General features: G+C 56.8%; 1 protein-coding gene across 3 annotated transcripts; it reads right to left on the bottom strand.

Moving 5' to 3' along the window:
- Window positions 1-90: 90 nt before the first annotated feature.
- SP7 (Sp7 transcription factor) lies at window positions 91-8,455 on the bottom strand. Of its 3 annotated transcripts, XM_032644249.1 has the most exons (3): window positions 8,242-8,455; window positions 7,727-7,794; window positions 91-3,029 (listed from the first exon to the last, which is right to left on the bottom strand). In XM_032644249.1, the coding sequence occupies exons 2-3, from the start codon at window positions 7,745-7,747 to the stop codon at window positions 1,755-1,757; spliced, it is 1,296 nt and encodes a 431-aa protein (XP_032500140.1). In that variant the 5' UTR covers window positions 7,748-7,794; window positions 8,242-8,455; the 3' UTR covers window positions 91-1,754. The 3 variants fall into 3 exon arrangements, with proteins under 3 accessions (XP_032500140.1, XP_032500138.1, XP_032500139.1); XM_032644247.1 differs by lacking the exon at window positions 7,727-7,794; XM_032644248.1 differs by lacking the exons at window positions 7,727-7,794; window positions 8,242-8,455 and adding an exon at window positions 5,356-5,418.
- Window positions 8,456-15,802: the final 7,347 nt, after the last annotated feature.

The raw sequence follows: 15,802 nt of genomic DNA, 5'->3' as shown, positions 1-15,802 counted from the left end.
GCGGGGACTCCCCAGTTTGCCAACCAGAAATCCTGTGGCTCACTCTTCTCCCCTCCTCTTCCTCTTTTCTCACCAGGACAAAATTTTAAATCGAATTTTTTATTTATTAAATTAAAAAAAAAAAAAAAAGACTCCATGAGGGCATGATCCCTTCCCTTCCACAATATTACCCTCTCCCCAAGCTCCGGCGGCTTTAAACCTTTAACTTGGGGCCTTGAGGGAGCAAGAGATAGAAAAGGAGGATCCAAAGTCACAGGAAAGGCATTCAAAGGCACGAAGCGGCTTTAAAAGTCACTGGAGGTGGAGTTGGGAGCATCGGAAGTCCCAGGTTGGGGGCCTGTGGACGCACCCCCAAGTCAGCTTGGGAACCTCTGTCCTCCTAGCTCTATAAATTCTTCTTTCTCATGGCTTCTAGGCACCAGCCTAGCACAGTGCCTTGCACAGAGTAGGCACTCAATAAATACTTGATTTTCTTGATCTGATCCCAGAGAAAGCCTTCCCCACCTATTCTTCTAGAGAGACACCTCCAAACCAGTGTCCTCCTCCGGTTAGGTGGGCTTCCCCAAAGAGCATGTCTAAGATGGCAGCTGCAAGCTCTCTGTTACCATGGCAACAAGGAATTAGCCTGATGGGGTCATGGTGTCAGGGGAGGGGCAGTGGAAGAACCTGCTCTGGGGTCAAGGGAGCTGGGGTACATTCCAGTCCTCCCCTCCATAGGACTTGAGGTTTCACAGCTTCTGGCCGGGGCTGGAAATATTAGGGATCCCCTAATTGTGAGATACCCCATTAACTCTTTTAACAGAGATCTAGCTAATCAACCCTATTAGCAGAGATTCCATTACGAGAAACACCATTAACTGAGACCCTGATGATAGAAATTCTATTAACAAGATCTCACTATCACTTTTTCTAGACAGGGATGCATTTGGCTAAAATTTCCAGAGCAGAAATGGACCCGCTTCCCTCCCCAGCTCACCCTACCTGACCTGTCATCATAACTTAGATAAATAGAATTATTATTATTACTATTCATTTCTCTTGGAACATAGGGGTTAAATATACAGGCCTGGGGGCAGCCTCCCTGACCCTGGGGTCACCCCATCTTTGGGATCAGATCCCCACTGGTCTGCCCCCCTCTTGGTACCCTGCTCCCTGCCAGGTCACTTACCCCAATCCCCCAACTCTGGTCCCTAATGAAGAGGCCACCAGGGGGCAATAAATTATCATCATCATTGTGTTTGTAAAAAGGAAAAATGCTCTGGAGCATGGAAGGCAATGGACTACGAAGTCCACTGAGGAGACTGGAGCCTGGAAGCTAAGGGATAGTGGTGGAAGCTAAGGGATAGTGGTAAATAAGCTTGGGAAGCAGAAAAGATGCATGTCAAGGAGTTAGTGAGATGGAGAAATAAAGTGTTGGGAGCCCAAATGGAGAGAAAATGAGTTGGTGTGGTAAGAGCAGAGGAGAGAGAAACTGAGCAGTGGCGAGGAAAGAGCTTCAGAAGCCCTGAGAGCAGAAATCAGGCAAGAGGTGAGGGCCTAAGATGAGAGTTTGTAGAAGGGGCCCATGGCAAGGGGGAGGAAGTGAGAGGAGGAGGCATGCGAGGAGATACCCAGGCCCAGAATGATGGGGGGAGAGATGGAGCGAGTCCCAAAGGGCAGCATGCATGGGGCAAAGGGAGTGAGGGGCAAGCAGTGGTCCACAGAGCCAGGAGAAACTGGCAAGGCAGCCCAGGGGCTGGAAACCTCCACTCGGCTCAGATCTCCAGCAGGTTGCTCTGCTCTGGGCTGCCTTCAGGGACTTTTTCTGCGGGTGCCGGTGAGGCCGGAGGTCGGGGCGTCTGACTGGCCTCTTCTTCCCCGCCGCTGCGGCCCTCCCCCAGCTCCTTGGGGCCGCTGGGTGGGGGTCCTGGGCCTGGCTCGCCGTGGGTGCGTTGGTGTTTGCTCAGGTGGTCGCTTCGGGTAAAGCGCTTGGAGCAGAGCAGGCAGGTGAACTTCTTCTCCCGGGTGTGAGTGCGCACGTGGCGCTCCAGCTCGTCCGAACGGGTGAACCTCTTGCCGCAGAAGAGCCAGTTGCAGACGAAGGGCCTCTCGCCCGTGTGCCAGCGCAAGTGGGCCTTCAGATGGGAGGCCTTGCCATACACTTTGCCGCAGCCCGGAATGTGGCAGCTGTGGATCGGCTTCTTCCGCAGCCCGGCCGCCGCGGCGCCCAGGCGCTCTAGCTCCTGGCAGTTGGGGCAGTCGCAGGACGAGCGCCCTGCTCCACTGCCCCCGTAGCCAGCACTGCCCCCTGTGCCTGCACCCCGAGGGGGTTTGGCTCCACCACTCCCCTCCAGCTGCCCACTGTTGCCCACCGCCTTGGGTTTATAGACATCTTGGGGCAAGACATGCTGGGGGCCTGGCTGCAGGAGGTGGGGAGCTGGGTAGGGGGCAGGATTAAGGGGGGCAAAGTCGGACGGGTAGGTGGGCAGCTGGGGGTTCAGTGGAGGCTGAGCAGGGCCTGCGGGTAGTGTCCCTTGCAGCCCATCACCCTGGCCCTGCCCGCCACCTAGCCAGTTGCCCCCAGGGTGCATGTCCCACCAAGGAGTAGGAGCATTGCCAGGGCCCGGTGAGATGCCTGCGTGGATGCCTGCCTTGTACCAGGAGCCATAGGGGTGTGCCATGTCCAGAGAGGTGTAGACACTGGGCAGGCAGTCAGAAGAGCTGTGCCCCTTGGGCACTAGTAGCCCAGGGTCCTGGGTGCCCGTGGGCCCAGGGAATGAGTGGGAAAAGGGAGGGTAGTCATTGGCATAGCCCGAGGTGGGTGCTGGAGGACTGCCTGCAGGTGAGAGGAGCCCATTGGTGCTTGAAAAGGGGGCTGGGTAGGCATCGCCCATGGTTTTGGGGGCCGAAAGGTCACTGCCCAGAGAGTATGGCTTCTTTGTGCCTGCTTTGCCCAGTGTCGCTGAGTCCCGCAGAGGGCTGGAGCCACCAAATTTGCTGCACGCCGCTGTCAGCATGGCCAGGGGACTGGAGCCATAATGAGCTTCCTCCTGTGGAGAGAGGGAAGCAATGTTTAGGGGCAGAGGAGGACGCGCGCAGAAGGACCGTGCACCCCAGAGGCTTGGACAACAGAAGAAGGGGGTCAAGGAAGAGTTGAAGAGGATGGGGAATCAGAGGTGGTGAGGGGCGGCACTGAGGACTGGGGCCCAGGGCAGAGCTCAGATGGAGTCTGGAAAAAGAGCAAAGGACCAAGACAGCGGCCTAACACCCAACCCAGCAGGCAGGAAGCAGAGCTCCCTGTGGTGCTGGGGGTGTGTGTAAGGGCCTCTGAGGAACGGGAGACGCTTCTTAAATAGCCATGAGAAGAGCTGGGGATAGAGGCAGCACTTGGGTGCAGTGAGAATTAGAGATCCTGACCCCTGGAAGCGGGTTGGGAGCAGAGGCCGTGGTCGGGGACTTGGAGAGGAAAGATGAGGCTGAAAAGGCAGCCTGGGAAGAAGGTGAAGTCGTAGCGGACTGTAGGTCCCCGCGTTCCAGATTTTCCCAGCTTGACCCCTTATTCACTTCCTGTCTCTGCTTGGTCTCCTGACTAAGGCAGTGGCCTGGTCTCCCCGAAGCGGCGTCCTCATGTCCTTGGTAAGGAATCTCTTTCTCTTGGCAGGGACCCTGGGGCTGGGGAGCAAGAGGAAGTGAGGGCAGAGACACTGGGACATTGAGAGGGAACAGGGCTGCCGCCAAGCCAGGACTGTGGCTGAGGCAAGAATGTCTTTCAAGCGGGCATTGGGCACCTCCTGCTTTATGGAGCCAGCTGGTACCCCTTTGGGAGGGCTGGGAGAGCTGAAGTCCTCATGCCCCTGCAGGGCAGGGAACTGGGGTGGCTAAGATACCAGCTCACAGCCACACACCCCCATGCCTCAGCGTACCCTAACACACAGAGGCCACAGAGCTCGTCTCTCTTCACCCCTCCAGCGCAGGGAGTGAAGGAAGATGCATGTAGATACGGGGCATGGGAGTCTTTTAGAAACACACACAATGCCCTTCGTGCCCATCGTGCTGCTGCTACAAGGCCAGACCACTCTGAGATCACCATCTCTCAGGAACTCATGGTACCCCTCCCTGAGTCAGACTTGGGACACCCTCCTGGGCGATGGATGCCCTCCCGGATCCCAGGCTGGCATAGATAGGCTTCCATTACTGAGAATCCCACCAAAAAAAAAAGATGCCCTCAAAAGCTGACCCCGTACAGTTCCTTGACTGGGGCCCTCAAAAACTGAAAAAGAACCCGAGAATCCAGGGTTCCCAGACCTGCCTGCTAGCTCCTAGCACGTGGTATGTGCTGTATGTGCCCGTGACACCGATCCTAGAGGTAGATCTGGGGTCTAAAGGTTGCAGTGAGGGGTGTGTGCAGTCGCCAGTCTTGCACTGTTCCGCAAATGCAAACCTGCTGCTCCCCCTGTCTAGTTACCTCTCTCTGAGGTCCTGTTGACCCCATGGACTCCCAAATTTGAGCCACTGAAAGCGTCCTCAAATCTGGCAAAAGCCCTGCATCCTGCCCAGCCAGGATTTCCCCGGAGCCTCTCATCTCCCAAGCAGAGGGTAGGTAAGGCAGGGTAGCTGATGGGGCAGGAGGCAAAGCCTAGCAGAAAGGAGAGGTAAAGACGTGGAGTTCAAAGGAGAGAGGCAGAGACCCAGAGACACCTGGAGCAGAGGACCCTGCAGAGTGAAGAGCTGACGTAAAAGCCCCCAGGGGGGAAAGTGAAAACAGAGGGGCAGCTGGCCCTCAGGGGCAGAAATGGGCAGGGACCCAAAAGAGAAGAAAGCAAAAAAAACGACAAAAGGGACGGAGAGAGAAGAAAGCAAAATAAACAAAGACAGAGAGGTGATGGAAAGAGACTGGGCAAGGAAGGCACAGGAAAACAGAGGAAAAGAAAGGAGGGAGAAAAAAGAAAAGGGGGAGGGGGAGGAGGAAGGCAGATTTCCTACCTAAGAGAAAATCCCCAGGGCGCTGGGCCCCAGAAAACCCCCAGACCAGGCCACTCCTCCCTCCTTCTCCCCCTGACCACCCCCTCCCCCTCTGCCTGCCCGGCCCGGCTCCGTTGGTTTCCCTGCGGTCGGTTTATTTTTAAAAACGCCGACGCCGTCCCCCCCCCGCCCGGCCCTCACACTGTGGCCACAGGGGCCTCAGCCAAGCCCAGGGACCCCACCCAGCCGTGGGGAGGGAAGGAGGGGTGAAAGAAGGCCAGCAGCCCCAGGCCAACGGGAGACCCCAGCACTGGGGAGCGGAGGCCCCCAGGGCCCCTGAGGGCAGGGAAGGGGGAGCAAGGCGCCAGACCACTCAGACGGTTCTGGAGTTCCTGGAGGCCAAGAGCTGGGCACCTGGCTAAGTTTCACCACAGCCTCGGTTTCCTTCTCTTGCTGCTTGGGCTCTTCTGAGAACTGGGGAGAGGGTCCTGGTTAAAGATTCTAAATACTCGTCCACGACCTCACACCGGGGGCCCAGGAGTCCACCTTCCAGTCGCTTTTCCTCTCACTTCCACCCACCATCCATTGAAAACAATGACAACCACAAGAAAACAGGCTTCAGGTACTGAAGGGAGAGCCTGTGGAGAAGGAACAAGACAAGGAGCTGTCCCAGCTCTCTCACTCACACAGGGAGGAGAGCCCCCTCTTTCCGCTGACCTCCCACGGGAATGTTCACTGGACATCTGAGCGTTGACTGGCCGTAGGTTCTGGACACCCAAGGTCGCAGTTTCCACTTCTCCACTCTCCACCTCCTCCCAAGTTGCTTAGTTTTCCCACCTTCCAAGTGTCCATCCCCAGCTAGCCCCCACTCCCATTTCTCCCTCCACCCTGTTCCTCTGCATCTCACTCAGCCCAGGTGAGCCTTCCATCAAGCTCTCCTCTCTGAAACCCCAAGTTCTTCCCACTGCCAAAGAGGACTTCCGGATGGGGGCGGGAGAAGAAGGTTGAGGGCCCAGGCGCCCCCCAGAATAGGTGAAAGAGACAGAGGCTAGAAGCCTTGGTGTTGGGGGCATCTCCAGCTCACGGGGAGTGAGGGACATGAAAGCCCAGTTTCCATGACACACTCCTCTTGCCAAGTGCTACCCAAATCCCGTGTCTTTTCAACAGGCCTTTGGCCCAGCCGCTCCTGCAGGCACCAGTGCCACGCTGGCAACTCTGACATGAAGCCCATGCCCACTGACACTGCCCCTGCCTTGGGTGGACCCAGGATTTCCATGCACCTTAGTCCTCCAGCTTCCTCAAGACCAACCCCAGTGTTTCAATGATATGGTTCAACTGAGAGTGTCCTGGGGGTGAGCGATCTGCCTCCTGGCAGCAGCGGGTAGAGCACAGCACCTGAGGCCCCCTGACTGGGTTATGGTGTCCACCCCATTGCCTTGCATGCCATTCCCTCAGACTCAGTCACAAACTCGCTATCCACCAGACTTCCACACAACATTCCCCACTTGGACTAACAGACACTCAGGTGCCCCAGCTTATACACACACACCCCTGTGCTCTCACAAAGCCAGCCACGCGTGCGGGTGTGCGGCTTTACATTCTGCCACTTACATGCAGGCCAGTGAACACAGGTGTTAAAAAAGACTCCCAGTCTATCTCACACACACCTCTCCTGCAGGCTGCATGAGTCGGCTTCCTGTCTGGCCCATCACCCCTTGGACCTGAGCTAGTGCACCGGGAGCAGAGATGGGGCCTTCAGAGGCGCCCAGGAATACAGAAGGTCAAGGCTACTGCTGGGAGTTGATCTTTGGGGAGGGCTCTGTGGTCCCAAATTCCTGCGGAGGGACCCAGAAAGCAGAGGTGGTGACAGAGACACAGAGTCAGAGACCCAGAAGCTAGGAGAACTCAGGACATTCAAACAGGCTGAGTGGCCCTGAGTCCCCCTTTCCAACTATGTGCCATGAGTCTCCCAGAAGCCCCGGCAGAGTCAGACATTTCTCAAGCCCCCAACCCCTGACCCCCATGGTACCCTAGTTCCCTCCATCCCCAGTGCCAGAGGCAAGGGATGCTGGGGTCCCGGCCTGGAGGGGAAGTGGCTCAGTCCGCCCTGGAGCCTCCCACTCCCAAAATAGAGCCGAGTTTGTCTTTGGCTGAAAGCTAAATATTTGTGAGCCGGGCAGGCGGCCTCAGACCCTGGCCCTCCTCCTTGGTTGCCTCTCAGGCCTGGGCCCAGTTCCTCTGGTCAGCCCCCCACATGCAGGAACTGCCCTCTCCCTTCTCTCATTGCCCACCTCCTCTCCTACGAGCCCAGAAGCCCAGCCCCCTCCCCACCTACAAACCAGACGGGACACTGCCTAGGCTGAGTCCCGAGAGCCGGGACCCCCAAGGAACCGTGTACTCACTGCTACTCTGTGCTCACTCAGCCAGTCCTCTGGCCTTCTTTCTCTCCCCCCGTCTGCTACCAGCTTATCTGTCTCCCACTCCTCTCTCCGCTGCCCCCCACTCCTTTCTGCTCCCTTTTCCACTCCTCAGAGTTGGTGTGCTTGGCTGACCTTAGGGGTCCATGCCTTCTAAGCTAATCCCCTCTCATCCTCCTGTGACTATTCTCTGACCCCTGGCCCTGCTCTCTCCTCCCCTCTCCTGCCCCCTGCTCCTCACTCCTCTGACCCCTGGAAGTGACAAGCACCACGGCAACTGTCTGTGTGAGTTGGGAGGTGGGAAGTGGACAGGAATTAGGACCATGAAGATCATGGCTGGTGTCCTGGGGGTCGGAGGGGGCAGTTACCTCAAGCAGGGAGGACGCCATCCTGAGGCTGGGGAACGGGTCCCAAGGAGCCAGGCAGATGGAGAGAGCTGAGCCGGAGACAGAGGGAGAGGGAGAGGGAGGGAGAATGGGAGAATGGGAGAGAAGAGATCTAAAGTTAGAAGGGACTGGGGGTAGGGGCTGGGGGGGGCTGCTCTCTGTCTGTAGGGATCCACCCTCTAATTACAGCTTTCCCAGCGGAGAAGGCTCCGGATCCAATGAGCAGGGCGAGAGAGGGAGGCAGAGGGTCCACATTTCCTGCTCCAGTTGCTGAGCTCCCCAAAGAAGGGATCTGGGCGGGAGAGGAGAAACGGGGCTCCCAGAGAAGGGCTGGAAGCAGGAGCGGATAGGGACAGGGCAAGTTGTCAGGGTGTGCTGGGGGGCGCTGAGGGCAAAGCGGAGGGACGGCGGGCCCAGGTGTCCCACACCCTGCCCCCAGCGATCCCATCAGCATCTGTGGGAACCCCTCCCAGACACAGCTCCCCAGTGTCCTGTACCTGGGGGATCTGGGGCTGGGTGTCCTGGGTCTCTCCTCCCTGGAGGTCTGGCACTGGGAGTGCTGGCAAGGGGTCGCCTGAGGGTCCTGGGAGGGCTTCGCTCCTCTCCTAGGCCAGCTCCACTCCTGTTGCCACTCAGGCTCTGATCCTAGAATCCTCCTTTGACTCCAGAGTCCTGGCTGCTGGTCGGCGGGCGGCGGGGCTGCTGCTGCTGCTTCTGCTGCCGCCGCTGCTGCCGCCGCCGCTGCTGCCGCTGAGGGAAGGAACAGGAGGGAAAAGGAACAAACCCCAAACCACTAATTAGAGATCGGGGGGGGGGGGGGGGGATGGGGGATTGGGGACGACACTCACACAGAGAGACTGGAGCACACTGACACACACGCTCATGGACAGACAGGATGATACGTGTGCCCACACGCACAGTGCTATGCACCCAGGCACAGCCACCACCGTGGTGAGTGAACGGAGATGAACTCACACAAATGATCACAGCGACATGGCTGGAGGCACACAAGCCACACACACACCCGAGCTGACCACAGAGATGCTTGCTTCCCCAGTCACCCACCTCGAGATCAGGAGTGCAGTGTGTACGTGTGTTGTGAAAGCCAGGAGGGGGAGTGGGCACTGAGGTGGAGGCTTCCGCTGCCCAGGCTTTTAGGGTCACTGAGGTAGGTTCCAGAGCAAGGCCTGGAGGTGGGGGAGAGCTTGGCACAGGTTTGGGGCTCGCCAATCTTCCTCCCAATGCCTGACTTTTTCACTCTTGGGAAGTGGCACCTAGGCCTGCCTCACTTTGTGGGGCAGAAGCTAGATCTTCTGGTTCTGAGAAAATTTAAGGCAGGCAGGAGTGAGGGTAAGGGCAGGAGGTCATTGGGTCAACTCATCCAAGCCTGAGCCTAGCCTCTTTGGATTAGCCCCCCCAAAGGGAGGCCCTAGCCTCCATTGTTCCTTGCCGGTTACCATCCCTGGGCCCTTCTTGGCCACACATCAAATCTCCATCCTTTGATGCAGTGATCAAAGTGCTCACTCATGATCTTCTCATGAGGGATCATGCTTTCCAGGAGGGAGCGCCTGGTTCCCCTTCTCATTGTCATGCATCAGTTACCTCTGCAGAAGGAAGAATCGAAGTTAGAGCTTAGGCAGGACTTCCCAACTTTGACTTCTCATCAAAATGGGGAAGAAAAGAAAGTCAACCAGTTGGAAGAGGGAAATTCAAAAAGTCTATTAACTGAAACCTGGGCCCTAAGGTAAGTTTATGGGAGAGAGAGGACCGGGCAGCCAAGTGGTAGAGCCAGCATCTCTCCCACAGAGGCGCCCAGCCAGCTGGGGTTGTTTTGCAAGTTCTTCCCCAACACACCCCTCTCCTGCTCTCGGCCCTGCCCATCAGAGGAATGGAGCCTGGTCCTTCCCCCGCAACCCCTTCCCTCACTCCCCAACCAGTCCCCTCACTTTCTCTTCCTGGGTGCCCACTTCCGGGCTCCTTTTACTCTCCCAGATCAGCTCCTCAAGGCAAAGGTGGGAAGCGGGCCGGAGCAGCTGGACGTCCAGGGAGGGTTAACTGCAGTTTAACCAGCGGGCAGGATCAAAGTTCAGGGGAGGAGGGGGCGGGGGTGGGGGTAGGGGGAGCAGTTCGGGATTCCAGCCCCATGATTTAATTTCCCCCAAGGAAGCCTGGGGGCCCAACTTTTGAGGAGAGGGTTAGGGAACCAGGGTGACTGGCAGACACCAGTCTCCCAGGAAAAGGAGCAAAAGAAGAAACACAGAAAGACTGAGAGGCATACAGCGCAAATGAAACAATCCAAGAAAATCAGAAGAGAAGCGAGGGATATAACAGGGAGAGAAGAGAGGAAAACAGAAGACCAGTATGTGGCTTAAAAAAAGACAGAGAGCAGAAAAAATGAAAAAAAAGGAAAAGAAATAGGCCCAGAGGAACAAAGATGAGGAGACAGTGGCTTCAGAAGGACAGGACAGGGAAAACAGCCGGACGCCTGGTCAGGGCCAGCGGAGGCAGAGGGTCAAAACGGCCAGGCAGGTGGGGGGCAGGGATGGAGTATAAATAGTGCATAATTGTGTCTGACGATTACACGGGCCACCCCACCCGTCTGCCCAAGAGGAAGTGCCCGTGGTGGGGTGTCCCATGACCTCGAAGTCTCCCTCTGGTGGGGGGTGCTTCTGAGCCTGAGGTGTCAGATGGATTTCTGGGCGCCCACGCGAGCGGGCTCAGAAGTTGGGGAGGAAAAGGGGAAGCTTTGGAGGAATTACTGCACCGCCAGCAGAAAGCCAGACGCTTTCAGATCAGGCAGGCAACTGAGGCAGAGGAGCAAAGTCTAGACTCCAGAGAAGAGATGGCAGGTGAGAGAGGGGTTGGGGAGGAAAGGAAGAAACTAAAGGGGAAAAGGAGGCAGGATGAAAGGAGGTGGGGGGTTGAGGAGAGGAGATGGGGGCAGGGATGGTCAGCCTTCACCACTTCCTTTGGGGATCTGGATTCCTAATCCTACCTGGGAAGGAGCAGGGGTGCTAGGGAAGGACAAGGAAGGAGCAGGGTTCCCAGCAAGATGTGAGCCAGGGCCCCTGATGTGCCGACCCCAGTAGGAGAGTCCCTGGACACAGCGCCCCCTCCCAAGAGTCTGCGCCAAAGCCGGGCAGAGGGGCTGCCTGAAGCCCCCAGCTGCCTCCCTCAGGACCCTGGGTTCTGACTTCTTCCACACCCTTGTTTAAGATAGTCCTGCAGCCCAGCTGAGGCCTTGCTATTCCTGGGCCCAGACCCCCGCCTCCTTCCCAGTGCCCCCAGAGGCTGGGGTCAACAACTGGGAGCCCTGACCAAGGACCTGCCTCCACCCTCGCAGGCCTCCCTCAGCCCAGCCTCCCAGGGGGTGGGGCAGCCAGGCAGAGGCGCCATGTGGCAGGGGCGGGTAGAGGCTGCGGCTCTGGTCCTTCCAGTATAAACCCCCTAGGCATCTGGTTTCTATCCACCACCCCCCACCACCCTGGGGGCCCCTCAGCCTCCGCCCATGGCCACCCAGACGCTGAGCTCCAGAGATGGACGCCCCTGAAGGAAGGGGTGGGATGGTGCCTTTCTGATCTTTCAACCCCAGGACTGGGCTGAACCACAGGGACCGCTCCCTTCCCTCCCTCCCTCGCCTAGAAGAATCAGGGTGGGATTTCTAGGTTAGAGGGGGTTGAATCTGGAACCTGCCTCAGTTCTCTTTAGCTGTTTTTGGAAAGGTCAGTGAGTGTGGAGAGAGAGTGAACACTGGGGAGAGAGGTCTACCTCCCTCCTCCTCAGGGAAGCGACCTCCTTCCACGCCACTGCCCTCCGCCCACCATCCTAGGCTGGGCTTCCTCTGAGAGCCCCAATCCAGAGGGACTCCTAACTCTTCCTTTGTTGTTATGAGTTTGGCTACCCTAGAGAGAGTCACCAGCAAATAGCGAACAAAGCCCTGAGATACAGATCGACACGTTCCCTAATACGTACCTAATGAGGGACACACTTTCAGATACACTCTTGCACACATGCTGAATTATGAACATACATACACTCGGCAGGCATCCACCCTGACACACACGGATATAAATACATACGTTATACAGATGAGGCTTACACCAAGACACTGAACCTAACCTCCAATCACAAAAATGCACTCACACCAGCATACATACATGCAGATGGACTCGCAGTTAGCTACAGTACCCCTCAGGGACTCACACAGACTCACATCAATACACACATTTACAGATACGGCAAACATCACAGACATACACACAGGTCTAACATCACAAGCTTACAGCTCTAGAAATCCCGGAGGTCTCCTAGAGGGGATTTAGGGACGCCTTCCTACAAGAATCTGGGCATAAGGGTGATGTGACAGGCACTGCTAGTCCTACAAATTGTTGCCTGCAATTCCTACTAGTGTAGTGTACCTTTGGGGACTTGCTGATCCTTTATTCTCCATATCCACCAGAGTTCAGAGACCCAGATGGTCCTAGCAAACTCCCTGGCCCTGGGGAACCCCGGCATCCACACCCCCACCCAGACCCCCCCTGCTCTGCGGCCCCGCTGACTCATCTCTCCCTCTGTGGAGCTCCCCAACCACAGGGGCCTGGAAGAGAAGCTTGGAAAGTTGTGCTCATGTCCCGGGCCCCTGGTCTGGCCAATACCCCCCCATGCACCCAGGCCCAACCCTTGTCTCCAGTGGAGACACTAGTGACAGAGAACACAGAGGGGACAGGAAAGAAGAAGGCACCCAGAGTCAGGGAAACAGAAAGACAAAGGGAGAGACACAGGGGGAAACAGAGATGGTGGGACTACAGATAAGAGACCTTGAGGGACAGCTGCTAATCTGAGAGGGTCCTCCAAAAGTAACAGGGCTGGTGACCAGGGAAACTTGCTCCTTGGGTGGGGGGAAGATCCACTCATGACCTTGGGATTTGGACACTGCTCGGTGCCTTGACATTCTGAGACTAGGCTCAGGGAGCTTGGGGAAGATAATCCCGTTCTGGATGGCAAAGCTGAGGACACAGGGAAGAAGGGAAGCTTTTAGGAGGCCAGCAACCTCTGTATAGGACAGCTTGAAAAAGGAGCTCCCCACCCTAATGTTCACATAAGCACATTTAGGTATGTGTGATACCTCAGCTCCCTCCCTCTCTGCTGCGTCTCCCCTTCGCTTCTTCCAGTGCCTGGGCTAAAATGCAGGACTCCTGGTGCTGGCCCTGGTTCCCCTCTGCTCTGAGCCTCAGTCTCCTTAGTTGACATTTCAGCCCTGAGATAATATAGCAGTTCCAAGGCAGTCAGATCAAGAATCAGAAAAAGTGCTCTGGGAGGGGGAGGAAGAAGCAGGGATGGCCAGGGACAAAGAGGGAAATGGATGGAAGGGTAACACTGAGAGGCCTGATGCTGGAACAGGGGAACCTGCACTGGGTAGGCGTTTCAAAAGGGTCAGCATGGAATTAAGACTCTGGTCATCTCGGTCATCTCTAGCAAGTGCCTCTTTGTAAGAATGATACCCTGGAATCTGATGCATGAAATATATTACTGTCTTTAAACAAAGAGAATTTGGGGTGTCAGGGTCCTCATCACATTTTCTATCCTTAGCAATGGGGCTAAACAACCCAAGGCAACGGTCCTTCAAAATCTTAGACATACTCCGCCCCAATCCCCTGATTTCTCTGACCTGCTTAGATTCTTCTTAGAAGAACAGTTTTTTAAGATGTAGACTAGGGCTTCCCTAGTGGCGCAGTGGTTGAGAGTCCACCTGCCGATGCAGGGGACACGGGTTCGTGCCCCGGTCCGGGAGGATCCCATATGCCGCGGAGCGGCTGGGCCCGTGAGCCATGGCCGCTGAGCGTCCGGAGCCTGTGCTCCGCAACGGGAGAGGCCACAACCGTGAGAGCGCCGCGTACCACAAAAAAAAAAAAAAAAAGATATAGACTAGACCCGAAGAACATTCTTTCATTCAACAAATGCTCAGCAAGCACCTACTTTGTGCCACGCATGCAGGGCTAGGCTCAGGCTTGCAACCACGAACAATACAGACCCAGTCCTTTGCCTCACAAACCAGCAACCAACGTAGAGTGGAAAGTATCTTAAGAGAGTAAGTACTAGATGTTACTGGAGACAAAAAAATGAATCTAAGCCAGTGTTGGGAGAATCAAGGAAGGCTTCCTGGAAGCAGGGATGACTAGGTAAAGAAACTGAAGGACGAATAGGAGTCAGCCAGGTGAAGAGAGGAAGAGTGTTACATGCAGGGGGAAGAGTGTATGCAAAGGCCCAGAGGTCTGAGGGATTAATGACATTTTAAGGTGCTGAGAGTTGAGTGTGACTAGAGCACAGACAGTAGGGGCTGATGGAGAAGGTCTGATCAGCAGTGCAAGGGATCTGAACTAGATGCTCAGGGCAACATATGGGAATATCTGTATTTCAGAAAGATGACCCTGGCTGCATAGAAGAGAATGGACTAGGGACTTAGAGCCCGGCAGTTCTGGGCAAATCAGCTGTTTACTATGGTGTAAGGTTGGGCAAGCTGTTTAACCTTTGATGCCTTGGATTCTTCTTCTTTAGAATGGGGAAACATAATATAGCAACCTCCCAGGGTTGTTATAAGGATTAGGAATAATACATGTGGAACTCTTACCACAGGGTTTGGCACTTCGTAGTTGTTCCATAAATGGTGCCTAATAGTATTGTCAGAGTTTGAAGGAGGGCAAAATCAGAGGCAAGACCAGTTTACAGTGGCAGCCCAGGCAAGAGGTGAGAAGGTGTGGCCTGCAGCAACAAAGGGGGTGAGTAAAAGTCAATGGAAAGGTGATATGTAGGAGGTGGTATAGACAAGATTTGGTGATTGATTGGATGTGAGAAGTGAGGAAGACCAAGCAGTCATGGATGACTTCTCTTGATAAGTGTGTTGGTGTGGGCACGAGCACACAGGACGTGCGGGCACGTGAGAGGTATCTATTCAGTTCTGAAAATGGCCCCCTGACAGCCAGCTGCTGGGTCGGGTCAACAGAGTGAAGGACCATGCTGCATCTGAGGACCTGGCCTCCGGCCTCCCAGGAGAACCCCCAACACACACGCTCTGCCTTAACCCCTCTTTAACTATTTCCTTTTCCCTTCTTCACCCATCCCTCCCTCCCTCCCCTCGCCTCCCACCCACCCCCACCCCCCTTCTCCTCTCCTACGAAGAAACTCTCTGTAAGTTCGAAGTCTGCACAGGCCATGCTTCTCCATCCTTCTTTTTTCCTCTGCCCGGGTTAATGAGAGTCTTGGGGGCTCAGCCACCGCCATTCCCCCCCACACACCCTCAGTCGGACGCCCCCCGCTGGATCCCAAAGCAATCACTGCTTGACTTTCTAGGCGGGGAGATTTGAGGCCGGGCGAGCGGTAAGGCTAAGGCAAGACTGGCGCTCTCAGACCTAGCTCTAGCTGTTGCGCGGATGGGTGCCCCGGGACCAGCAGATCGCGAGGTTTGGGACCTCCCCAGCCGCCACACGCAGTCTGGGCTGGGCTCGGGGCGGCCGGAGACGTCGCCTCCCAGCCGTGCCTCAGTGTCCCCGCGCGTGGCCGGGAGGCGGAGGGGCGGGCCGGCCGGGGGCAGGGGGCGGGGCGCGGGCGGGGCCGGCCGGGCCGGGCGCCCGGGCAGGAGGCAGCTGCATATCTGCGGTCCCGACCACAATTGCTGGGAGTCGCGTCCCGGAGACTGGCGGCGCTGACTCTGCCCGCTGCGGCCGCCGCGCCGATTAGAGCCCGAGAGAGAGCGCCAACCGGGGGGAGGGGGGAGGAGGCGGCGGCGGGGAGCTGTGTGCCCCTTTCCTCTCAGCCGCAGCCAGTGCCCCCCAGCGGCCCCGCCCAGTCCTTTCTCCACCGCCTGAACCTAGGGCGGGAGTCCTGCCTCCCCGGCCCAGGCGTCCTCCTCTGGACCCTGCAGGGCCCGAGGTCCCCAAGGCGCTAACATCCCGTTGACCCCAGGCTGCCAGCCTCTCGTGCTCTTTCTCTTCCTCATCCACCCAAAGAGGAGTCTGAATCCCAGGACTCCCCCATTCCTCAACCCCCCGCTCCCCACAAGCA

Source organism: Phocoena sinus, chromosome 10, assembly GCF_008692025.1.
Source record: "Phocoena sinus isolate mPhoSin1 chromosome 10, mPhoSin1.pri, whole genome shotgun sequence".
Taxonomy (NCBI): Eukaryota; Metazoa; Chordata; class Mammalia; order Artiodactyla; family Phocoenidae; genus Phocoena; species Phocoena sinus.
This window is presented reverse-complemented; position numbering and strand designations above follow the sequence as displayed.